Source organism: Capricornis sumatraensis, chromosome X (genome assembly GCF_032405125.1).
Source record: "Capricornis sumatraensis isolate serow.1 chromosome X, serow.2, whole genome shotgun sequence".
Lineage (NCBI taxonomy): Eukaryota > Metazoa > Chordata > Mammalia > Artiodactyla > Bovidae > Capricornis > Capricornis sumatraensis.
The window spans coordinates 4,249,890-4,276,109 of NC_091092.1; the positions used below are offsets into that span (position 1 = coordinate 4,249,890).

Sequence of the window (26,220 nt, forward strand, 5' to 3'; positions counted from 1 at the left end):
ATAAAATTACAGTCTGATTACACTTGAATGAACTTTGAATAGCTGTAGATGCCACCATGTTTAAGTGACATTAATATCTATGTAATGTTATTTTGCTGTGCTTAAAAAAAAACTATGTTAACACATGTAATATCAAAACTCAATACTTAAAATTTTAATGTTTATCAATTAAGTATTTTTTAAAATGTCACCCATAAAAATGACTTTCCTCAGGATTTTCAAATTGAATTTTATTTTGATGCCCTTATGTTATTTAATGCTATCAATATTTGAGTTGTAGAAATATGTGGAGAAGAACACAATTCTTAAATTGTGATTGTCTATATAAACATCACCCTGGAGAAGGAAATGGCAACCCACTCCAGTATTCTTGCCTGGAGAATCCCATGGATGGAGGAGCTTGGTGGGCTACAGTCCACAGGTCACAAGAGTCGGACGCGACTGAGCGACTTCACTTTCACTTTCATATAAACATCAAGCACTGGAAAACAGGGAAGAGTGTATAAGAGATAACCTGTATTCATATAGTGTGTTTAAGATGTATTTATTTCTATTTTTTTTTCCTCTATAGTCTAGATAAACTTTTAGGGGCTATAACTACAGCAGCAGAACGAAATAACAGAGAACGATTTTCACCAATTGTGGAAGGATTACAAAACCATGAAGCTTTGCAATTACAGGTAAGTTAGTTTTGTCTTAAATTGCTTCCAGGGTTATATTGCATTGGCCAAAATTTTTGTTTGGGTTTTTCGGTACCATCTCACGGAAAAACCCAAGTGAACTTTTTTTGGCTAATGCAGTACTCATTTTGTATGACACTAACTCCACTTTAGCTAGCATTTAAATAGAAGGGAATGTCAAAATGAAAATTTTCCTGTTCCTTCGGCATTCATAGAAGCTAGAAGTTTTGTCTGTGAAGATGATAATTTGCTTAAAGTGAGGAAGAGTAGTCTGAATTATTATAAATTGATCATTATTATCATTAATATTTGGGTAGAAATTTAGTAATTAGTGTACTAAGTCATGGAAATTAAAGCCTTAGCAATAATCAGGGTAAGAGGACAAACAGTTCAGCTAATGCCATTATCCGAACAAGTGTTAATGAAGTCTGTATGGGCTTGTTGTAGAAATTTAAGAAAACTAAATACATGTCTTTTTTGTGTATGCCATTCATGCAGCATTCAGAAGGTTGACTCCCCGGAATAGAGGGGACTGATTTCTACTTCTTAGGTCATTGTATGTTTCATAACCCTGTGTAGATCCAGCCTACATGTCTTGTTTATAAAATTTGTTACATTTTGTGAGATAGTTTTAAGAAATGAGCCATTTTATGAAAGAAAACTTTATTCTTTTGTGATGAGAGCTCCTATAGTGTGATACCCTGGACTAAACATTTTGATTTATATGTATTATCTGGTTTAATGCTCCAACAACTTAGCAATGTAGGTACTATTATTGTCTCCATTCTACTTATGAGACAAATACGCTAAGTGAGAGTAAATAACTTGTCAAACCTGCCACAGCTTGTAAGTGGCATAGTGAAATCCGATGCCAGTTTTGTTGGTCTATGATGCTCATATCTTTGTTTTAGATAGTGTTTAGCATTTAATGTACCATGGGAAACACTTTCTGAAATGTTTTTTAAAGTCTTATGGTGTCATTCAACAAAGAGAATATGATTCCAAGTTTAATTTTATCAAATTATTTAGTAGTATTTATTAAAATTTTTTACCTGATATAAAAGTTTCTTTTCCCCTTTTTAATTGCATTGTTATATGTCACAAAAGTGTAATCCCTTTCCAAATATTTGAGGAATTTTGTTAATTATTGCTTCTACTCTATGATGAGCATTTTGGATAAACTTTTATGGTGTGCCTTTTAAGGCCAGTGTTTTATGTTTTTTATTACTTGGGGGGATTTCTTTTCAATGCTTTCCTTTTTTAAAATATACTTCTTATTATATCATTTTCTCTCAATAAAATCCAGTATCTCTACCGAAAGGCTTGGAAACTGTCTTTTCTAGATGACTGCTTGAAATCTTTCTTTATATTTATGTGCCTGGGCTCACCTAACTTTCACCAACTTTCAATCATATGTAGGAGTTTGTTCTCGTCTTCTAGAGTTTGCTTAGGAGGGATTAAATGTTAATGTCTGTATTCAAAGTTTTCATTACTCAAATCACTCACCTAAACTCACACAACTGTTGAGAGGTAAAGCTGTGATTTGAAGCCAGATTTCTGTGATGTCAGTATTTGTTTACGGCCTTGTCTGACCTTTAAAATGACACCTCTGCTATAGAATAGTTCAGCCTACACAGTGAAATGAGAGTGACATTTGCTAGCCTTCAGGAAGCTGGACCGAATGGAATGATAAAATGGCAAATTGTTAACAAGTAACATATGGAAGGATCATTATCTTGCTAGGTATTCAAGTTATTGAAGACAGATTACAGATGCAAACATATACAAATCACAATTTGAAATTTCCTGTTTTAATGAGGTACAAAATTAATAATTTGTTATATACAGAGACAATTACTCTCACAAGAATTGTGAAGTGGGTTTGTTTATTCGCATTGTTTCATGTGGATGAAAAAAATATCTGAAAGTTCAAAATATATTCAGAATGCAGCATGAGAAACAAAAGTTTAAATCTGTTGTTTAAAAAATAAAGTTAGTGCTGTGTTTTACCAGAATTACTTTTCTATTTCTGCATCCTGAGACTTCTCAAAATGTTATTTCAGTATCTGAAGTAATTCTGTTAAAATACAGGACTAATTTTATTTTTAAATAACAACCATACCCCCTCCCCCATCCTTTTTGGATTTCAAACAGGTTATTAACTTCTCACAGAGGTTTTCTAGGTCATCTTTAAAATTAAATTCTGTACCCATGATAGGCGTTTGATTATCTTCAGTAGTTTAAGAAATAGACAATAAATCATATATCTTTGTATGTTCTCTGTTCATTGACTTTCCTTCAGCTGAGTAGCCTTCTCAAGTCTCTCCATACTTCTCAACTTTCCCATGCCTTCTTTTGATCCTTCTCATCTTTTGAAGTAGCCTCTCATCTTCCTTTTTCATTTTATAGTCTAAGTCTGTAACAGACTCATCCATACTTGTCTTCTCTGTTTCCTAAATTAACTTTCACAGCTCAACATTTTCATAGTTCTTAAAAGGACTGATGACAGTGGTTCTTGAATTTCCAAATCCAGTGACTTCTTTCCAATCCTGATGGCTCCCTTCTTGAAAATTTTTCTACCTTTGCCTTTCTAGGCACCATCGGCTCCTTACTCTCTGCCTACCCCTAATTGTGCTTTCTCTATCTCCTTTGTGCATTTCTTCTTCTTGGATATTTTATTCCCTATGTTCTTTGCTTGGTCCTATTCTGTCATCATTTTTGTATATATGTAGATATGTACCCACATATATAGGCTCAAATACATATACATTTATATGTACAAATATATCTGATCACTCTCAATTGCTTCTTTAGCTTTAATAAAATCCAACTGTATTCTAATGATTCACCAGAGTTTGTGTGGCTCATGTCTGTATTCAAACCTACCTGTCCAAATAGCTAACTGCATATTTTAGAAGCACCATAAAAATATGAAAGCCAAATTAGCTTTTATAAACCATGTGCTGATGTTTTAAATACTTTAATATGTTACCTCTTTTTAAATCTCATACTCATTCTCTGAGAGTGATGGAGAACTAGTATCCCCATTTAATAGATGAGTAAGCTGAGACTCATAGAGCTTAGGTAACTTCTCTAGGGTAACAGTGTGAATAAGAGGTAAAGCCCAATTAGACCCTAGGGTATCTGGCTCCAGATTACTTCTTTAACCAGTGTATGCTACCTCCTCTTAGTGAAATTAGCTCATTTCTCTTTCCATTAATATGATTTCCGCCCCAAAGCAATCTCTTTTTCTTGTCTTTCTCATTTTAGATAATATAGAGGTATCATCTTCTGGCTAACCTTTGGTTTTCCTGAAGACTTCTTTCTTCTTTGTTCCCTACATCCAGTTAATCATCAAGTTTCACAAAAGACTGTTAATCTCTTCAGTTTCGCTATCTCCACTGCATTTATATTCTCCCAGCAATATTATTCTAGCTAGTTTCTAATTAGTATCCCGAACTGATAGATTCTTCCCCTCCAGACAAGTGTTTTGTACTGTTGTCAGTTATCCTTGAAGAGTAAATCTGATTCTAACATAGTAGCATTCCTAGAAACCTATACCCATTGCTTGATAAAAGTGAAAATCCTAAACACGATGAATGAGCTCTCTCGGTGTGGCCCCAACCTAACATTCTGGCCTTGGGCCCCAGCATTCTCCCAAATGTACCATCGGTTTTAGCCATACTAAACCTTGTGTTTTCCAAATGTGCTGTAGACTTTTAAATGCCCCCAAACATTTTATCATGCAGAACACTTTGCTTGGAATAGCAGCACTTCCTCCAGCCATGTCCCTTTTGTCCTGGTAAGGTTTAATGAGGACACAAAGGAAGGCAAGTTTAGGTATATTCTGCATAAGTCAGGGAAGGCTTCAGTGATGAAGTGATGATTTAATTGGGTCTTGAAGGATCAACAGGAATTTTCCAGAAAATTATCTTTGCTGATAGAAAACCAGTAATATGGTAGAGTGGGAGACAGGAGAAGGGTTTCCAGGAGGTAAAAAAAAGAGACTACAGTAGTCTGCCAGTCCCTTCAGAGAAGACAGAGTGAGCTAATACCAACATATAGTTGAAACTAATTTTTATGTAGCCCAGCAGGAAAAGCTAGGGTATACTGAGTGTTAATAATAGTTTTTTTCCCCTTTAACTTATTTTTATTATTTAAAAATATTTATATTGAAGTATAGTTCATTTACAATGTTGTGTTAGTTTCAGTTGTATAGCAAAGTGATTCAGCTATATATATCATACACACAGACATGGATATATTTTTATATCCTCTTCTATTATAGGCTATTATAAGATATTGATAATAATTCCCTGTGTTATACAGTAGGTCCTTATTAGTTATCTATTTTATGTGTGCTAGTGTGTATATGTTGATCCCCAGCTCCTAATTTATTCCTCCAAATAATAGTTGTTTATAGAAAGAGAAAGTCATACAGCTAACCTCCAATGAGATATTACAAGAAAAGCCCTAGTCTTCACAGGCTGGTATTACTCTGAAACGTGCAATATGTCTTAAAGTATTTCAGAAGCTGTGTGCAGAAGTGTTTTTTATTTTGATTTAATACATCTAAAAAATATTATTTAACACATTGAAGATAATTCACAAATTGTGCATGTTATAATTAGATATGGTACACAAAAGTGAATACATGGTTGATTCACTTACCCTGACCTCACCATTTTGAGAGATTTATCATTTTGGAATGTAACTTGGAACCAAAAAGGAAGCAAAAGAAAAAGAAAATATGAGCAATCTACAAAGTGTCACCAAGTACACCAAGTAAGCCTCATGATGACAAAGACTTTTAGTCTTTAATCAGAGCCTGTCTCTCTGTGGTATCTTATTGGGCCCAATTGTCTATCCATAGCAGACTAGAAGCATGAGTTGGGAAGTTGGAAAATGCTTTATGCCAGACTTGTGCACTGAGATGATCAAGAGGCAACAGCTGACAAAACGAAAGCAAGGGGCAAGGAGATAGAAACATAATGAAAGAGTGGAACTGTAATTCAAAAATTATAACATTTAGTTTCATTTGGTCTCAGGGAAAATAGCCCTATATATCTGAATAGGTCCTGAGGGCATCTATGTGTTCTGTCATCTCTCACTAACTCGTATATTTAATCATGCCCCTGAGTCAGCAAAATAATAATAATAATAATAATGAGTTATAATTAAGATATTTTAAGAATGTAGGAATTAAAGAATTCACTTCAGAAAGAGTTCCATTCCAAAACATACTCATGCTTAAATAGACAAACCCTGCAGAAATATTGACCGATTCTTTGAAGTGCAGATCTTTCCACAGTGATTCTCAACTGTTGAGAATTTACTCTAAGCCTATTTGTAAATTTGCACTCAAACCATCACGTATGAGGAAGTAGCTTTGGAGAAATGATTTATCATTTGTCAATAGTTGCACATTTATGATAAAACAAGGTACTGGAGCTTTGAATAGTGAGGAAATTTGTTCAAAAATAAATGAGCATGTTAAATACTGTGTTGCAGAAATGTCTGATATTACTTAGGAAACGTGTTTGATATATTGATAGTTTTATACTACTATCATTTTAAAAGTAGAATTAGTACAATAAGGGGTTGTATAGAGATAGTTATACAATGTAATCATGTTTCAAATACAAAAATAACTTGACTTAAAGAAGAATGTCTTTCATTTTAAATCTGTTTCAAAATTGAGTAATTGCCAAATCCATCGTTTTTGGTAATGGGAGTTCACTAGTGACTTCCATAAATATAGAAAGCAACGACACTTTGGAAGTCATCATAAGGGTTCTCCAGCACCATTCAACACTATTGGTCACTCTGTCTAAGCTCTCTCCTCCCTCAACTTCTGTGATGCCATGCTCTCCTTGTTTTCTTTTACCTCTTTGTTTCATTGAAGATCTCTTTTGTCTATGCTTGGCCGTAAAATGTACTTCCTCCTAGAGTTTTATCCTTAGTCCTTTGCTCCTTTACTCTGGCCCTTTGCTCATTCTGTACATTACCATTGGCAGCCTAATCCATCCTTGTGACTTCCTCCAGCGCTTCTATGAGATGAATCTCTCTGAACTCTTCTATTCCAAATACATCCTGACTCACAGATCGCATATATTCAGCTGCTTCCTTATTGAATTTCAAGTTCAATATGGTCCTTAACTGTCCTATCTTCTTTTCTTCATCCTGTCTATCCTGTTCCAGTCTCTTCAACTTTGACCTGCTTTTCTCTTCTTTGCCCATTCTAGTTAACCTTAGCATTGTCCTCCAAGTATCATAAACCAGAAATAAATAGTCATCTTCAGATCTTCTCTTCTCCATCAACGTTACCTCAGTCACCAACTGTTACCAGTTCTACAGCCTTAGCACTGTATTCCCCTCCCTTTTTATAGGATCTCCCCACCGCCCCCACCCCTCCCCACCGCTTCTTTGTTTCAGGGCATTGTCACATCTCAATGTTTTCCATTTCCATAGATTCTTAAATATCTTCTACCCTTCATTCCATCCCCTTGTAAATCATTTTCCACAAGGTATACTTCTGAAATACAGTTCTTTTATGTTGTTGTTTAGTCACTAAGTCCTATCTGACTCTTTGTGACCACATGTACTGTAGCCTGCCAGGCTCTTCTATCCTGGCAGGCAAGAATACTGGAGTGCGTTGTCATTTCCTTCGCTAGGGATCTTCATGGTCCAGGGATAGAAGTCATGTCTGCTGTACTGGCAGGCAGATTCTTTACTCTTGAGCCACCAAGGAAGCCAGGTTTTGTTATATCACTGCTAAATATCCTATAAAATCTTCTCAGAGTCCCTAGGAGTAAAGTCTAATGCTAGTCTACACAAAATACTTCATCATCTAATTTTTGCTAAATCTCTAACCTCATTTTCTATCACTCTGCTACATATAGAGTTGGTCCAGTCAGCTTGTACCCAATTTCCTGAACATTTCATGCTATTTCATCCTTCTACCTCCATATCTTCATATATGGCTTTGCTGTGCCTGGAATTCTCCATTTTTTGAATTAACTTTCTCTGTATATTTGTGTCTTTCTTGGTTGACACTTACTTTGACTCAAACTATCTTTCTTCCTAACTCCTGCTGGGCTGGGATAAAGAAAGACCTTGTTAATGTCAACAAAGTACCTAATAAGGTCAATATTTGACAGTGTCAATAACATGTTAAAAGCACAATTTATCAGAGCTAATGGCAATATGGATAATCTGTTTTGAGAATGTCCTGGAGTTGGCAGTTTTTGTACTCCATAGCTCTATGAATGAGCGACTTCACTTTCACTTTTCACTTTCATACATTGGAGAAGGAAATGACAACCCACTCCAGTGTTCTTGCCTGGAGAATCCCAGGGATGGCGGAGCCTGGTGGGCTGCCGTCTATGGGGTTGCACAGAGTCGGACATGACTGAAGCGACTTAGCAGCAGCAGCAGCAGCAGCTCTGTGAATTGTGATCACACAGACAGATATATGTTTGTATAGTTTTCAGAGTTGGTGAGTTAAAATAAAAGTTCTAGCATTTTCCAAGGAATTTAATGAGGATAATTTACTTTTAAATATTTCCCCTCTCTATCACTTAAGTAAGAAACTGAATGCAGTTTCTATTTATAGTAATGTCTCATGTCAATAAATTTAGAAATGTTTAATGACTATTACCCATTATGTATATTTTTTAACTTTTTATTTTGTATGGGTTACAGCTGATTAACAATGCTGTGATAGTTTCAGGTGAACAGCAAAGGTAATATAATATACCTGTTATATTTTAAATATTTTACTGGGAGCAATTAGGGGTTACAAAGAAAACCATAAACAAATTTAGAGCCATATCTTTAGGAAGTTTAAAATCAATTTTGTGATATTTCACTTTGTATACCATACCCCACACCTGACAATGAAGATACTAGTATCCTCTGACTGAAGAATGTGGGTGATTATTGTAGAAAGAAGGTATACTATTATGGTAAAGGAAGGCTTATAATGTTATGGAAAAACTGATAGTAACTCAATTTAGTATAATTGTACATGGCACAAATTCTTGGATGCTTTGTCACATGCACAAAGCTTTTATCTACATGTTAATGCATTTATTCAATGGGTTTATTGTATAGGTATCTCCTTATAAGGAGATCATTTAATAACATTGCAAATACAGCAACTATTTTTACTGGTCAAAAATCAGAATCTTGGTTCTAGCCTAGCATGTTTATCAATAATGTAAAAAATGCAGACTTCTTATGACTTTTACAATTTTAATTCTTATAGAAGCTGGGTTTAAAACAGATGTGGCAGACCATTTTGAACCTTAGATGCATTATAAAGAAAATAAGCAGGAGATGAAATCTAGATAGTGAAATTTGTGATTTCATTTCAAAGGCACTTGTTTTCTTTCCAGTAGAGGGGATAATGCTATTCAGCAGTGCCAAGTTTGTGCATTGTAGGGTGGTAGAAAGATTTCAAGACTAAAAGTCATGAGACCTGTATTCAAATCCAATCTTTGTGGCTTCTGATTAGCTATATGGACTTCCCTGGTGACTCAGATGGTAAAGAGTCTCCCTGCAATACGGGGGACCCAGGTTCTGTCCCTGGATCAGAAAGATCCCCTAAAGAAGCAAATGGCAACCCACTCCAGTATTCTTGCCTGGAAAATCCCATGGACAGAGAAATCTGGCAGGCTATAGTCCATGGGCTTGCAAAGAGTCTGAAACGACTGAGCAGCTAACACACACAAACACATTAGCTATAAAGTCTTGGGGCAAATGAGGTAGTCTTCCTAGGTTTTCAGTTTCCTTATCTATAAATGAGAATATTAGATTGGTGTATTTTATGTTCTTTCTAGCTTTTGAACCCCATAATTTTTTATTTTCTATCTCTGGAGTAAGATTTTTGTTTTTTGAAAGTAGATTAATTTTTCATTGAAAGAGGACAATATCCTTCAATCATGCTTTTCAAAATTTGTATACTTGGAAGTTGAACATACCAATTTTGAAAGCTTCATTATTCGGGAATGTGTTTTCCCCCTAGGAGCTTAGGTTTTAGATATTGGGACAGAACTGTTTTTAATTTAATGTGTCCAGTGCAGTGCTATGTGGTCAGACTTTGCAGACTCTTATATCCGTGCTGTCCAGTACGGGAGCCACTAGCCACATGTGACTGTTGAACATTTGAATTGTGACTAATGAGACCAAGCAACTTGATTTTAAATTTACTTAATTGTAATCAGGCTACATTTAAATTGTAGTCAGTGGCTGCATATTGAATAGCATGCTTGTGTGTGTGTGTGTGTGTGTGTGTGTGTGTGTGTGTGTATGATGTATTTGCAGGCACATCCATGCTGAATAAGGAGTAGAAGGAGTGGGCCTGGCAGCAAGTTAAGGAGACTGAGAGGCCATTATGTTGGATGATTGATACTGCCCATAGAGCATTGTTTATATTATGTAAAGCAAAATCTAACACATTCCAGGGACGATTTTCTATCTCCTCTCCTCTCTTTCTCCCTCCCTCTTTCCTTCCTTCTCTCACTTCCTCTCTTTTCCTTTTCTTCTTTCCTTCCATTATGTATTATGTATTCCATTATGTATTATGATAATGACTTCATTTTTATTGGTCTAATTGACATATGATAACCACTTTATATACTAAACAACATACTGTTAAAATAAATATGTTTTTCTAATTAACCTGTAGTTTCAAATTTAGGTATTCCTAATATATTAAACCAGAGAAGGCAATGGCACCCCACTCCAGTACTCTTGCCTGGAAAATCCCATGGATGGAGGAGCCTGGTGGGCTGCAGTCCATGGGGTCGCCAAGAGTCGGACACGACTGAGCAACTTCACTTTCACTTTTCACTTTCATTCATTGGAGAAGGAAATGGCAACCCACTCCAGTGTTCTTGCCTGGAGAATCCCAGGGACGGGGGAGCCTGGTGGGCTGCTGTCTGTGGGGTCGCACGGACTCGGACACGACTGAAGCGACTTAGCAGCAGCAGCAGCAGGAATATATTAAATATGATGTGCTAGTTAAATTTTGTTATCTTACTCATCCTTAAAATCTTTTGTTGTGTTAGTCTAGGAATGGAGTTGGTTAGGCATCTGAATGTTCTGGAAATTGTATTTGGAGTAAAGTTACATGGTTTAGAATCATGAGTTTCCTCCTTTTTCTGTGACCTTGTATAAATTATTTGTTTTGAGTCTTAGCTTCATCAACTGTGAAGTGAGTATAATAGTAACACTTCATATGGTGGTTGTTAGGATGAGATTAGATGGTGAATTATGTTACGTAAAACTCCCAAGTTGTCTGGTAACAAAAGCTAATAGAAAATAATAATGATGATAATAATTTGGGAGTTTGTAGTTAGCTATAAATTCAGAATCTACAAAATGGATATTTCAAGTTTATAATTAAGTAATAATATATTCAGCCCTTTAAAATAATTACACTTTAAAAATTTAACTTTGTAATTGTAAATAGTGATAATTGGATTGATTTTGCTCCTGGGCAGTAATTGTACAGTAATATAAAGAGGTGGAGATAATTAAGAAGATTTTTTTGTTCTCCATATCAATTCAATATAGATGTTCCTCTTAAAGAGCATTGCTTTAGCAGATTATGTTGGAAAATGATATGAATATTCATCTTATGTTATTTGTAATTAATTAAATATCCATTAGAATTTGATAACAAATAGTATGTTGATAAGTCAGTGCTCTTACCTGTTTAAAATACTAACTTCAAAGTATTTGCTGATCATTTTATACTATAGTCAATGGCTGTAACTTTACTTTCCACATTTAGTTATATGTTCAATATTTATACATTGCATGTTAAGTATTTAATAGCATTGCAACATTTATTTTACTAAATGTGGAATTATTTAGATGTTGTTACATTCATTATTTTTTGACTTTTACTGTTTTTATTATTTCCTGATCCAAATATTTTTATTGTATAAAGGTACAATTCCAAGACTCATTAACTGTTTTTTTTTTCATGGAAATGTTCTCTTTACTTGTAGGATATTAATACAAGCCATTAAGCTAGAATTTCTTCTGGCAAAAACAATCCTAGCAGATGGCAACTTTTCTCTCTATTAATTTTGGATTGGACATGTACTTTGGCTTGTTCGGTCAGGTCATAGTTGTAACGTAACAAGAATCAGTCATGCAAATACAATGATAATATAGCTATGGACATGTATGCTGTGCAAACTTATATTCCAGCCTATTTAAACTATTTGAAGACTTAAACATTTTCTTATTATGAATAGGAAGGTTAAGTAACACATTAAGGCATAAGCATCATAATAACTTACCTGATATGACTTTTAAGGTAATGCCAAGTCAATAGCAAATATTTAGTCAGATGTCTCAGTGATTTAGCTTGACATTTGAGCATTCATAGAAATTAGACTACATTCTTTAATTATCTTTTAGGTAGCTAATAATGTTAAAGACAACCTTGATCATCCCCTTTAATGCCTACAACTTTTGAATTTTGAACCTGGATGTGAGCTGGATAGGCTAATCCACCCCAAAGCAGCTTAACTGTATAACATAAAGATATAAAAATAAAACCAATATACCTTTTAATATTTTGTCTGTACTTGAAAAAAACACTATCATAATGACAGGTTTAGATAAGGTCAAGTCAGAATAACATTTGAAATATTTTTCTTTTGCTGGTGTATTTGTCATGCTAACTATTGATTTATTTGTGTCCCCTTCTATATATAGTTAGCATCTTTACTAAATCTGATATTTTCCAGAGGTCCCCTTGCATTCAGCTCTTTGAACACTCTTAACTACTCATTATGTACTTTAAAAATAATCAGTTTCAATGTGCAGCTCTTCAGTTAAACTATCACCCAATTGCCTTAGACTTGAACATTTTTAAAAAATGAGGAAAATCTTTGGAATACCTGACAATTAGCATTTGGTTGATATTCTACTAGCTTGCCATTACCAGAAAATAACTCCCCCCTCTTTTTTTAATAAGGAGGCATAATATCAGAGGAAAACCAAAACCCATTTTCTAACATCAATCTAAGTAAGGAATCATGTTTACTTGAAAACAAGCTCTTATATTTACTTTATCATGCAATGCACATGAGTGTTTCTGTCACTGTGCCTTCTAGTTGATATTAATTCACTTGCATTCATTTTTTATGTAGTAAATTAATTCATCTTAATCATATATTTTAATAGTCTATATTTTGTGTAGATCCATTTAATAACAGAATGGAGCAAGTATAAATCAGTGTAATAATAGCTCTAAGTTATCACTACTCTTTAATATCATACTTTCAAAACTTTATTTGATTTATTTTAGGAAAGTATTTATAATCATATAGAATTGAGACCAAGTACATGCTGAGGACAGCTGGAAATGGAAGATACATTTTATGATCTTTTTAAAGGGCTCTATATCCACACTGTTGGAAATTTGAGTTTTTCAGAGAAAATATCATATTCCTTCATATAGTTTAGCAAAATACAGCAGTACTTGACCATGCATTTTACCTTCATTAGAATTGCTCTGGACATCGAAACTTTATTGTTAATTTCTTTGTTTCTACTCTAAAGTCATAGCCATTATACTTATATAAATATTTGCCTTTCTTAATACATTTCATAATGTATGTTTGTATGCCTTTAGTATATGGAAAAAATGTTATCTGAAAGCATTAAGTATTTCTTTAATTAAATGAACTTTTTTTTTAACACAGTTTACTTTATAATTGCAGGTGGCCTGCATGCAGTTTATAAATGCGCTTGTCACATCTCCTTATGAGCTTGATTTTCGAATACATTTAAGGAATGAATTCCTTCGTTCAGGACTAAAAACAATGTTACCAGTAAGTGGAATGTGCACTTTTATAATGCTTACGAACTTTAATGTTTTTCTCTCTTTAGACAAAAGTACTTGCAGCCAAGTAAGTAAATGTGCCTTACGGTTTTCTTTTATAAAGCATTAGATGCTTTGCAAGCTTTTGGATATTACAGTATTATTAGTCTCAACATACAGCTGATGATTCAGAATTCAGCTAATGATACGTCCAGAAGTGATGACTTTTTGGTTTCCTTAAAGTCAAAAGGGAACTTCTTTTCTTTGACTTTGAATACTGAGAACATAAAAGACTTGATATTTTGTTTTTTGCCATTTCAATATTCAATAAAAATTTTTTGCTCTCCTCTTTCATAACTTAGATTGATTTCCTTTATATTCAACATAAGTATGCATTGAATTTTGGTTAATATATTCTAGATACATAACGAAAATTGTATTCTCACTACCAATTCTGTAGCAACTTTTCTAACAAAAAGCAGTTTTATTTCTTAAATTGAGTGTGGTTATTGGCTCTAATTATGATGCTGTTATTTTTCAAATAACTATAAGCTTGTTCTAGGATAAATCAACACAGTTATTCTATAAATAGATATGCAGCTGCCATGATTTTATTATGTTAACTGATGAAGGAGTTTGTTTAAGGCCATGGCATTGTTAAAAGAGATAAGCAAAATCTCACTAGTCTCTTTATTTAATCTACTCAAGCCATGTGAGATAAATAAGAAGTAAAAGTAGCAGGAGGGAATAAAAGGACCCTGTAAAGAAAAAAACAAAACAAATGTCAATGAGCATGTATATAAGGTATTCCTAGGGTATTAGAAATAACCAAAATCAGGGAAATTTCCTGGTGAGAAATTAGTGTGTAGCATGCATCTGTAACTTGTATTCTGATGATCTTAGCTGAAAGTAGTTAAAACTCATCATCATAAAATATATAATTAAGTCCATTGAGACATATTTTAATACGATTGAGTCTATACAGTTTCAGAAATTTCTATGTCAGTTCCACTTTGAGTGGTTCTTTCATCCGTGACTTGAAAAACCAAGGAATTGGTTGCAGTGAATCATATGTGACCTGAGAGGTTCAGTATGAGGTTAACTTGGGACTTCCCTGGTGGCTCAGACGGTAAAGAATCCACTTGCCAAACAGGAGACCTGGGTTTGATCCCCTGGGTTGGGAAGATACCCTGGAGATGGGAATGTCTACCCACTTCAGTATTCTTGCCTGGAGAATCCCCATGGACAGAGGAGCCTGGCAGACTACAATCCATGAGGTCCCAAAGAGTCACACACGACTGAGTGACTAACACTTTCTTCCCACACGTAATTAACTTTAGCGACATTCACTAGTTAATAGTGTATGTTACAGATTTATTCTTCTTTTCTCACAAATCTCTCCTCATGAAAAGACTGTGGCCTTATGTAGCTAATATTACAGTGTGTAATTAGGTAGGTAATATTACAGTCTGGATTCTAGTGTGCTTTTGAGCTGCCTACTCACTACTTTCCATCCTTGTCCTCCAGGGATTGTTCCTCTGTTTCTGGGAGAATAATCATGTCTTTGGACACTTGTTGGCCTCAGGGGCTCCTGAGCATTCTCTAGTCATTTACTAATATGTAGTATTTTTCTGCCTTTGTTGTTGTTGTTACTCTTCCAGCTTTTATTTCCCTTTGTCTATAATTGAACATTCATTTTCCACCTTATACTACTGAATGACTGGTCAAGAAAATGGTGACTCAATTTATTTAAGTCCTTATCTTTTCAGAAAGTGTACATAATAGCTCTTGTGCTTATGTTTTGCACTTTTGTCAGGATGTGCTCATCTCTGCTATTCACTGGTCTCATGGTATTTTTCATTTGGTTACATTGACAGCTAAGGTTTTGCATCAGTGTTTCTTAGCTGCACTTTCCTATTGGCCCTATAGCTGCTGTATATTGTGGTAGGTACCCTGTACTTCTAAACATGCTTCCAGTTAGAGTTTTCTTTAACTACCATTATCTCTTCAGTATGCCCTAATTCTTAGGTCTCAATGATTCCTCAGCAAGAGGAAAGTGAGAAGTGATCTGTTTCTGCCTACTCAAATTTTGGAATAGAGCCTGCAAGGATTCTCAATGTTTTTTTTTTTTTTTTTTTTTTTTCTTTCTATGACAATACAGTGAAATATGGCTAAGTAATTTTCTGATTCTCAAGAAATTGAGTTGTGCTGTGCTTAGTTGCTCAGTCGTATCTGACTCTTTTTGACCCCATGGACTGTAGCCTGCCAGGCTCCTCTGTCCATGGGAATACTCCAGGCAAGAATACTGGAGTGGGTTGCCATGCCCTCATCCAGGGGATCTTCCCAATCCAGTGTTTGAACCCAGATCTCCTGCATTGCAGGCAGATTCTTTACCATCTGAGTTACCAGGGAAACCCAAGAATACTGAAATGGGTAGCCTATCCCTTCTTCAGGGGATCTTCCTGACCCAGGAATCAAACCAGGGTCTCCTGCATTGCAGGCAGATTGTCCCCCTAAAGAGCCTATCACAATCTTACTAGAGGTGGGGCAGTGATATTTGTTTGGAAAAAATAATCCTTCCCAGTTATTTCTGGTACACAATATGAGAATCAGAATCTAGGCAGATAGACCCATTTTTATGTTGTCCTTGTAGTTTCATTATCAAAATTTGGAGGAAAACTCAGAATGGGCATGCTGTAATTTATACTAGATGTCCCTAGCATGTCAACTATTATCTATCTAATGTACTAAATATTTACATTTCAACCAGTAGAATTTATAATACCCTTAAACAGCTTTTACACATGCATGGAAACCTAATAATATATTCAAAGATGAGTCTTTAATATCCTTATTTTTATTCTGTTTACTCTTATTTTATACTGTGTAACAGGAAGAACTTTCTAATTTTCTAGAATATATCATCTTCAAAGTAGCAGATTAGATGTGACTAGGGCTAATATAAATTGTTGGCACATGGATCAAAAGTTATACCTATCTGAAATCATTAAATGCTAGGGAAAAAACAGTTCTTAATAATTCAGTAATCCCAGAGACCATCATTGTAGTAGAATAGTATGTTGTTTCATATAGTCGTTAGAATCAAGACATTGACAATTATTTTAATTACATTGTGTTAGAAATTTATTTTCAAAATTTGCCCTGTCTCTATAGATACATTATGGTGTTTAAAGAATTTATATTTCACTTACGTGGAAAATTCACTTTTCATAAATTTGTTTTAGTAATTTGGGATAAATGAGTTGTTAAACATTACATAGTGATTTTTAAAATAGTATTTGCTCTGTAGTTAACTTACATTGATTTCTTGTGAAGTTTTCTCCATCTACCATTTTATTTAGTTAAATGAATTAAGAAAATACTAGATAAATCCAGTATGTGAAGGAACAAGACAGTAAGAAATTGTGTTTGTAGGCAGCCGTCATTCTTAACCTCTTTTAGAAGACCAACAAACCCTTTGTTATTCCTTTGAAGACTCAATTTTGATTGCTTGACTGGTAATCAGTCATATACTGGTAATGGACTTTGATTTCCTTTGAAGTACACCATATTATAGAGACGTAACTATCTATTTTAGAGGAACTGCTGATAATGTTCTGTATCTGTACAGCAAATCTGTTCAAAAAAATATCTGAAACATATTTACAGTATTTCACATAATTAACCGTGTAATTCAGTAATTTTATGTCATTCTTCATTTAAAATATAAAACTTCAGTGATGCATTTCCAATATTCCAATGAGGTATCTGTCACATTTGTGCTGTATAAAAAAATTTATTAATTCATTAAATAAATATTTAATCAATAATTTTTGAATATACCTTTCAAGATTTGACATTTGAAAGGAAGATTTTTATATATGTATGTGTATGTAGATATGCATGTGTTTTAATGGTACATTGTTAACAAACAATATTTATGAGATATTTCATTTATGTATATATATTTTATATTGTGCTATATATATTCACATATTATATATACTATATAAATAATATATTATCCTAATTAAAAATGGAAATAAACATGTAACCAGTTATTTTTACTGAAAGTATTTAGATCATACAGGTTGATTCCATGTTTTTGTAAATTTCTGAGGCTTATTAAATGACAGTATATAACTTGTTTTTCCTATTCAAACATATTTGAATGTGTTAAACTTTGATAGTGAACATCTAAGAAAGAATATATTATAACATAAGAATAAGGAAAAATTCTGTATTATAAAAATGTTTTTTTCTTCATTGGATGTGTCTAGCTTCTGCTCTTTTCTGAATCGAGTTCAGAAATCACTTGATAATGTAACTCATCAATGTTAGGTAACTTTACATTCCAATAAATTTCATCATTCCCCTTCAAAGTGAAAAATTAGACCTAAAACAAATTATTACTAAAGAGGAAACTAAACTTAAATGCATGTATTTGTTGTGTATTTTATATTAAAACATATTAATACTTTCATATGCTTTGTAGGTAAATTTTCAGTAAATTCTTATGTATGTGAATGTTAGGAAGAAGTCACCTAGAAATTGTATAAGTTTGTGTTTGGTTTCAGTAATAGCCATTATATCTTCATTTATAATTGTCCTTAGTGAATAAAAACAGAAAAAAAAAATGCATCTGAGTTTGTTTTATCGACCGAATTTGAAGTACACGTGCTTGCATTTCCTTTTAGAGTTCAAGCTCAGCTCTGAACATCCTAGTCTCTCTGTAACACACTTGAGTATCTACAGTTGTGGTTATCAATTTGGGTTTTGAAAGCAGCAACTTAAAGGATACATATTAAAAGATGTTCCAGGTGATATATATTAAGCCCAACAATCTCTAGCATGGCATGCTTCTAAAGATTTTGTTTATACTATGATTTTGAAAATTATCAGGGGTTTGTAACACATGTGCTTATAATGTATTACAAAAACAAGTCGTTGATGCCCAAGTTGGTATTTTGTGATTCAGCTGAGCAAAAATAATAGGTGGGGGAGGAGGCTAGTTGTGCATCTTGATTAAAAAATCCTGATGCCTTTTTGCTTTACAATCACAAAATATCATTTAAAATAAATTTGTTTATACAACTTTTCACGTCATACTTGGAACTGTTGTGCTTGAATATATCCTTGCATTTGTTCTTCATTAATACAATTGATCTATATTTGCATTTTTTGCCAGAGGCATATGTGAATGTTCTAGCTGCATGAGTTCTTTTGCAATCTTTGATTAGTGTGTTTAGTCAAAACGACAGCATTTAATTTGGGTTGTTAGCAATTAGTTTTTTCCATTGTAAAAGTGATCGTTAATTTTTTAATGTGAATCGTCAAAATCTGGGATATGAAAAGAAAATTCAATAAATGTAATGAGGTTTTTTTTTTTACATTTTAAAATAGAAAAACAGAGTACATTTACTTTCTTACAGGAAACCAAGTGCCTGGGTCAATATTTGAAATTGCTTCTGCATATGCAAATAAATAATAGTATCAGGGCTTTATTTCCAAAATATGGTGTTGTCAAACTGTTATTCAGCTGTTAAGTTTTCTGTTTGTATATTAGGATTTGAAAGAAAAAGAGAATGATGAGCTTGATATTCAGTTGAAAGTATTTGATGAGAACAAAGAGGACGACCTAACTGAATTATCACACCGTCTCAATGACATTCGCACAGAAATGGAATATCCTTTTGACAAACCAGAAAAATCATTTTGCATGTACTGTGAAAAAGGAATTTGTGGGTGATTTTGTGAACCATTATTAGAATTCTTGTCTGCCAGCCCAATTTATATACATTTATTTATATTAGAACCTCACTATGATGCTGTTCTTGAGATTCTTGTTGAATTGTCAGACTCTCCTGATGATTTACACAGAGTATACTGAAATACACACAGTGGCTTGCAGCATGATAGGTATTCTCTGTTCAATGGTCTTGAATAGACAAGAGCCTAAGGTAATATTCCTTACGGATAAGGATTTTTGGGGAAAAGTTCAGTGAGTTCATATGTGACTATAGGTAATACACATTTTCAGTTTATAAAATGGTATTCCAGTGATTTAGAGATATCATTCAGTTCAAATAAATGTCCTTTTCTCATTCTAAATATTTTGGTTCCTTAGTGGGGAAAAACAGTTCAAATGTGATAGGGTCTGACTAGAACAAAACTGCTAGAGTGGAAACATTTGAGTCAAATGCAACAAGCATATAACCGTTCTGTGGCAATATTTTTATACAAAATGATTTTAGATATAAAAGATGATTGTCATAGCATTGCTGGTCATTTGTTTCACATACACTCAATTTCTTACCTATGGGTTCTGGGGAAATGGGAAAATACAGCAGAACCGAAAGGCCCCCTGAGCTGCACTTTCCCTCGATAATGGCCTCTTCAGTCATCGTCTTCACCCTTAGTACTTTGCCTGTATCTATCTTATTTAGGTACACTTCTATGCCCCTATGAAATGGAGGGCAGACGTATTTCAACTTTTTCCTCCAACGTTCCTATCAAAGTGTCTTACACTTGAGTACTGGATAAGTGCAGTGAATAACAATTTTGTTATTACCAGAGATAATTTCCAGTTATTTCTTAACTTTCTCAGTGACTCTAGTTTACAGCAGGTTCTGTAATATTAAAGGTGTTTTATATCAATAACTATCTTGCTTTGTATAAATTTTCCTTCACCATAAATCTGTTTCTGGATCTATTCCATAGCCATTGAAAGGACCTTATGAGACTTTAGCACAAGACTCTTACATGAGGTGTAAGAAGTAATCCATCATATACTTAATTCTACTTCAGAGAAAACTTTGACAGTTCATATTATGTTTAAGATACTGGATTACATCTCCTCTTCTACTTTTATTTTACATCGATTTTCTAGGTCCTTGCTTTTCTTATAAAAGTGAATCCATATTTGAAATCTGTTTTCTAGTTTAATAAAAGCATTTAAACTTCCACCACTCTTTACATCGTAAGAAAAATATTTCACGTTTCTTTGTCTTTCAGTTCAGTTCGGTTCAGTCGCTTAGTCATGTCCGACTCTTTGCGACCCCATGAATCGCAGCACGCCAGGCCTCCCTGTCTATCACCAACTCCTGGAATTCACTCAGACTCACGTCCATCGAGTCAGTGATGCCATCCAGCCATCTCATCCTCTGTCGTCCCCTTCTCCTCCTGCATCCAATCCCTCCCAGCATCAGAGTCTTTTCCAGTGAGTCAACTCTTCACATGAGGTGGCCAGAGTACTGGAGTTTCAGCTTTAGCATCACTCCTTCCAAAGAAATCCCAGGACTGATCTCCTTTAGAATGGACTGGTTGGATCTCCTTGCAGTCTAAGGGACTCTCAAGAATCTTCTCCAACACCACAGTTCAAAAACATCAATTCTTTTGCGCTCAGCTTTCTTCACAGTCCAACTCTCACATCCATACATGACCACAGGAAAATCCATAGCCTTGACTAGATGGACCTTTGTTGGCAAAGTAATGTCTCTGCTTTTCAATATGCTATCTAGGTCGGTCATAACTTTTCTTCCAAGGAGTAAGCCATTTCATGGCTGCAATCACCATCTGCAGTGATTTTGGAGCCCCCCCAAATAAAGTCTGACACTGTTTCCACTGTTTCCCCATCTATTTCCCATGAAGTGATGGGACCAGATGCCATGATCGTAGTTTTCTGAATGCTGAGCTTTAAGTCAACATTTTCACTCTCCTCTTTCACTTTCATCAAGAGGCTTTTTAGTTCCTCTTCACTTTCTGCCATTATAAAGGTGGTGTCATATTTGTCTTTTACTTCCTTTTATCAAAAATGAAATATAAATGAATGCAAATTGTAATGATTTCATATGTAATGGTTCATCTGTATAAAACTGATTTTTATGAACTGTTAACAGTCCACACAGTGCTCCTTCGCGTTACTATCTTGTGTGGCAGTGAAAAAGGAGGAGTAGTGTCTTGTATGAATAATATAGGTGCTCCATCATAAACAGGAAGGTTAGGAAAAAATCATTTTCATTAATGGCATTTGCTATTCCAGTGGTACCAACTGTAAGCTGTAATTCAAAATGGAATGAATAACTGATCATTTAAGTCTTTAATGGCTAAATGTTTGTCTGTTTAAGTCTGTTTTTCAGGTTAAAAAGTTGAAGTGATCCATAGATTAAATTTCTTTATGCAGATGTTTAAATCCTGGATCATAGATTTGAAAGTTTAGAAACAGTAATGGTAACAAAATGATCTCTTAATGTTTTAAAAAATGAAGCTGCGTTTGTTATGAATGAAAGTAAATCAGCAATCATTTTATTCCTTCACTCACTTTCCACTGATATGAATGAAGTATACCATCTTCTGTATAATATGTTGAAGGACACTGCTGCTGAAAATTATTTATTATCCATTCTACAACATTTTTTGCTCATCAGAAATGACTATTATATCAGGTAAGAGGCTGTTCTTAAAGTACAATTTGTGTAATTTGAATTAGATATTAAAGGAAAATTAGCAATGTAGTAAGAACTAGACAGTATATGCATATACATACGTAGAGTATAAGAATTTGATGACTTTAGATAACATTTTAAAAAAAGATGTTAATTAATTTTTCATTGGGCTGGAAGAATCTGCTTATGAAAATGATGTATGCTATTTGAGTAGCAATAAACCCAACAGATTTTACTGACCCTGTAATGAAAATTTTTGTAGCATAGAGTAACCTTCAAAGAGTCTATGGTAGAATTTTTAAGTTCTTGTACATTTGATAAGTAAGATTATTGTTATTCCTCTTGTATAGTATTTATCTAGTAATAGATATGAACTTATCTAAGAAAATAGTAATATTAATATTTTAGCTTTATACACAATAATGTAATTCTTCTAAATAAATGAATATAATAGTAATCCATATGAAGTCATAAATTTCAGAGTCCAGTTCTGGAAATATATCTGAAAACCAGAGAAAGATTTCTGAGTGACTGAAATTATCCATAAACTGGTGACCATGATCTCATGATCTTACATTTAACTGTTCAAGAGACTTATAGTTGTTCTTTATGCTCTGATATGTGTGAAATTCTAGCAAACTTCATCTCTCTGATTTCTCAAACCTTGCTTCATTAAAGGGCAAGGGAACGTACCGTGGGGTCAGGTACCGTCAACCCAAATGTCAGATCTAAAGCCGATAGAGTATGATTAGAGTTCTGTTATAGTTCAGACCAGTGCAGTAACTGATGGGCCTCATGATGTTACAGAGACTAGAAAAATGTTTAAAATCGTATATGCTAGTCTTTTTTTAAGCAGGAAAGATAGTAATTCAACATAAAATGATTGTTGTTTTCTCAAATAAGTGGTGGTAAGTAAAGGGGTACAGTGCCCATGGGTACACAGTTACCTGGGGAAATAATTTGTGTCCATTTCTCAGTAACTTTGAATGAATGAGAAATTGTTCTAATATGATATTTTTTTCATCCTGAGAACATCCATGTGAGGAAGATGAGTCACTAGTACTTTTATTCTACTGATGGATACTTTGACTTAAAGAGAATGATTGTGTTTTCCTTGTTTATCAAGAGAGTCTTTGACCTGATTGATTACAGTCTGATATTATTTACCATAGATCTTTTGATGACTTCAAAAAGCCTCAGATGTGTAATATATATTACTGTTTATTCTTATCCTTGAGACCAACCCTATGACAAAAGACATCAGTGCAATTAGAATATGTTTGGATTTGTTTGCAAACTTTTAGTAGTTGGACTAGTTATCAGTACTCTAATGTTAAGGATGTTTATGTTACAATTTGTCCATGGTGATATTTCCTTCTGATTTTTCTCTGAATTTATTAGCTGCTGATAAATGCTAAAATTTTCCCAAATTTTAATGTAAAATGTAGTTTTAAAAATTTTTTGAAGTATGTAAGTGGTCATTTTTAAGGCCATAATTACCTTGATAGATTACAGAATTAGAAAATGTTTTAGAATCTTTGACACTTTGAAAAAATTAAAGCTGTAGCCATGCATATTTACTGTGTATGCTTCTATAAAATAAATCTTTTAAAATATGTGTATAAATAGATCTTTGGTATAGTCTGTAACATAAGGAGCCCAGTCCAGTTTTGTAAGAGCTGTTTTAGCTATCTTGAGTAACAATGTGCCAGTAAATACAAGACATCGTTTGCCATGTAATGCCAAGATACTCATCCCTTATTGAAATAGAGAACTTGGAGAGGCCTAGAACCATTTCTTTTCTGGTAGATGTAGGACTAAAAAAAGTCATTTGTTTTGATTAACTTTAGAAATAATAGCTTAAGTAAGTAGAGAAGGTTGATATGTATTTTTGAACACAAGCATGAATCCCTGCAGGCTAGAGTATTAAGTCAAGGTATTAACAGTTGATTATATCACAGTGGGTTTTGCATTGTAATGTCCAGCCTACCTTTAAGCTTAGGCATGTTTTTCTTGAGAGAGAGTAATGGCTAGAAAGAGTTTTTAACCTTTTAGAAAATCACTTAGTTTTCTTTATCATGCAGAATCATTTCTTAAAATAGATCTGTCTGGGTAGAAAAGGTATTCAAGAACACTTCCTCTCTTTTGCAGGCCGCAGTATTACAAAATAATTGAGGAGTGTGTTTCACAGATAGTGCTGCACTGCAGTGGAATGGATCCAGATTTCAAGTATAGACAAAGATTAGACATTGATCTGGCTCATCTGATAGGTATGTAACATAATCCTCAATGTCTTTTGATTGTGGTTATAATAGACACTTTTCAAGTGTAGCTCTCTCACTAAACTTCCTCTTGTAATATGGCAGGTCATTGTATCCATGGGTACTCATTTGCTCTAATAATTAGGATGATCATGAGAGTTCTGTCTATGTGATTGGAAATCCTAATCTGTTTGTTAAGTTTCAACACTCTTGAATTGAGTTTAAAATAAGTGCTGCACCAATGGACATTATATTAGGGGTCAGTGCCTTGCTTTTTAGAAACATGACTCAAATCCGTTAAGTTTATGCTGATACCTTTGTGGCTCTGTGTAAATCATGTATACAGTAGGGTCCAATTAATAATGCCATGTTAGTGTTCATGTCCTAGAAAAGAGAAATACAGGCTAATTTAGTAACTTAAAACCTTTTTTCTTAAAAAAACCCCACTTTTTATTTTGTATTGGGATATAGCCAATTAACAATGTTGTGATAGTTTCGGGCGAATAGCAAAGAGACTCAGCCATATGTATACATGTATTCATTTTAATTCTATGAAAGTAGATCAGTTTATATTTTCATAGACCTTAGATCTGGGAAAGAGTTTGAGATGATTATGTTCATCTACTTGGATTGCTGAGGAAATGACCTTATATCATCTGAGATGGTAATCAGCTACCGTTTCTGGAATAATCACTGAAGGACAATGGGCAGCCTCTCTTATGAAATATACTATACCATATGACTTTATAGTTAAGCTGTTTTATTTATACCTAATCAAAATCACTATTGCTGAGATTCAAGCATGAACTCATTTGTCTTTAAAGATAGAAAACAACAGCTGTGGAATGCTCATTGTATGCTATCCTTCACTCCATACCACAGGAAGACTCACAGATAATAATATTCAGATGAATTCCTTATTATTTATCATGTATAATTCTTATCTTGATTATAAAACTCATGCTCACTTATTAGAGGCAGTCTAGAGACTTATGTAATTGATAAAATAAACCACCAATCATACTTTTCAAGCTCAGTACATTTCAGCATTACTTTTCAGCTCAGTACATCTTATCTCCATCTTCATCTCCATCTCTGTCTAGCTCTTGCTCTTTCTCCCTCCATCCATTTCTGTTCTATATGATAATTTTTCATGGAGCATTATATTATTAGAATGTTTCAGTATTAACCTTTCAAAATCTGACTTTGTATGTCAATATAATATTCCATTTAGTAGAATATCATAATTGTCTTGACTAGTCCTTATTATAGATACAGATTGTTTTCAGGTATTTAGAATTATAAATGAATTGGCTGTGAACATTCTTAACATAAATATTTGGCTTCTTCTCAATATTTCCTTAGGATTCATTCCTTTAAGTGAGGGTATGAACTTTGAAAGGCTAAATGCTTTTCAGAAAGCTTGTGCCAGTGTACCTTGCACCTACAATTAATGTGAATGCTGGCATCATGGCATCTTTTCCCCTGAGCTTAATAAACTCAGTGGTTTATTTCATATTTGTTGAGAGAGTTATAAGGAACTATTTCCAAATGTTTGAATTGGCTTATCTATTGCGGACCATAGTTGGCACATACACATTAAATGTTGATTTTGTTAGCCAAAGTAGATATTTGTTTTGTATACTGTGTGCCAGGTACTTAGGAATGTGCCCCCTTTATCAAGAGCAGTGAGGTGAGAAAACATGAAGGGTAACTTGAGAGAACATAGTCAGTATTAAAAACCCATTATGACCTCATACAACTTTTCTAGGCTTCAGTTACCTCAGGCTAAATTCAGATTACTCAAGTATATGTGTAGCTCTTAATATTTTATGTTCAGAGGTCTTGAGTATCTAATAAAGGCTGTGAAACTTTCATTAGAACACACACACACACACACACACAAATTAACAGGTGCTTCAAGAACTTCTAGGAAATCTATGGATCTCTATTCTAAGCTCACCTGAACTTGAGGAGGATAGAGT

At 33.9% G+C, this 26,220-nt stretch overlaps 1 protein-coding gene across 1 annotated transcript in view; it reads left to right on the forward strand.

Moving 5' to 3' along the window:
• DIAPH2 (diaphanous related formin 2) overlaps positions 1 to 26,220 on the forward strand; it is a 980,877-nt gene that overhangs the window by 281,599 nt on the left and 673,058 nt on the right. Inside the window, exons 9-13 of the mRNA XM_068961943.1 lie at positions 572 to 680; positions 13,430 to 13,540; positions 19,097 to 19,215; positions 21,858 to 21,974; positions 24,126 to 24,244. Of these exons, the coding sequence (XP_068818044.1) occupies positions 572 to 680; positions 13,430 to 13,540; positions 19,097 to 19,215; positions 21,858 to 21,974; positions 24,126 to 24,244 (575 nt within the window). The remainder of the gene's footprint in view (positions 1 to 571; positions 681 to 13,429; positions 13,541 to 19,096; positions 19,216 to 21,857; positions 21,975 to 24,125; positions 24,245 to 26,220) is intronic.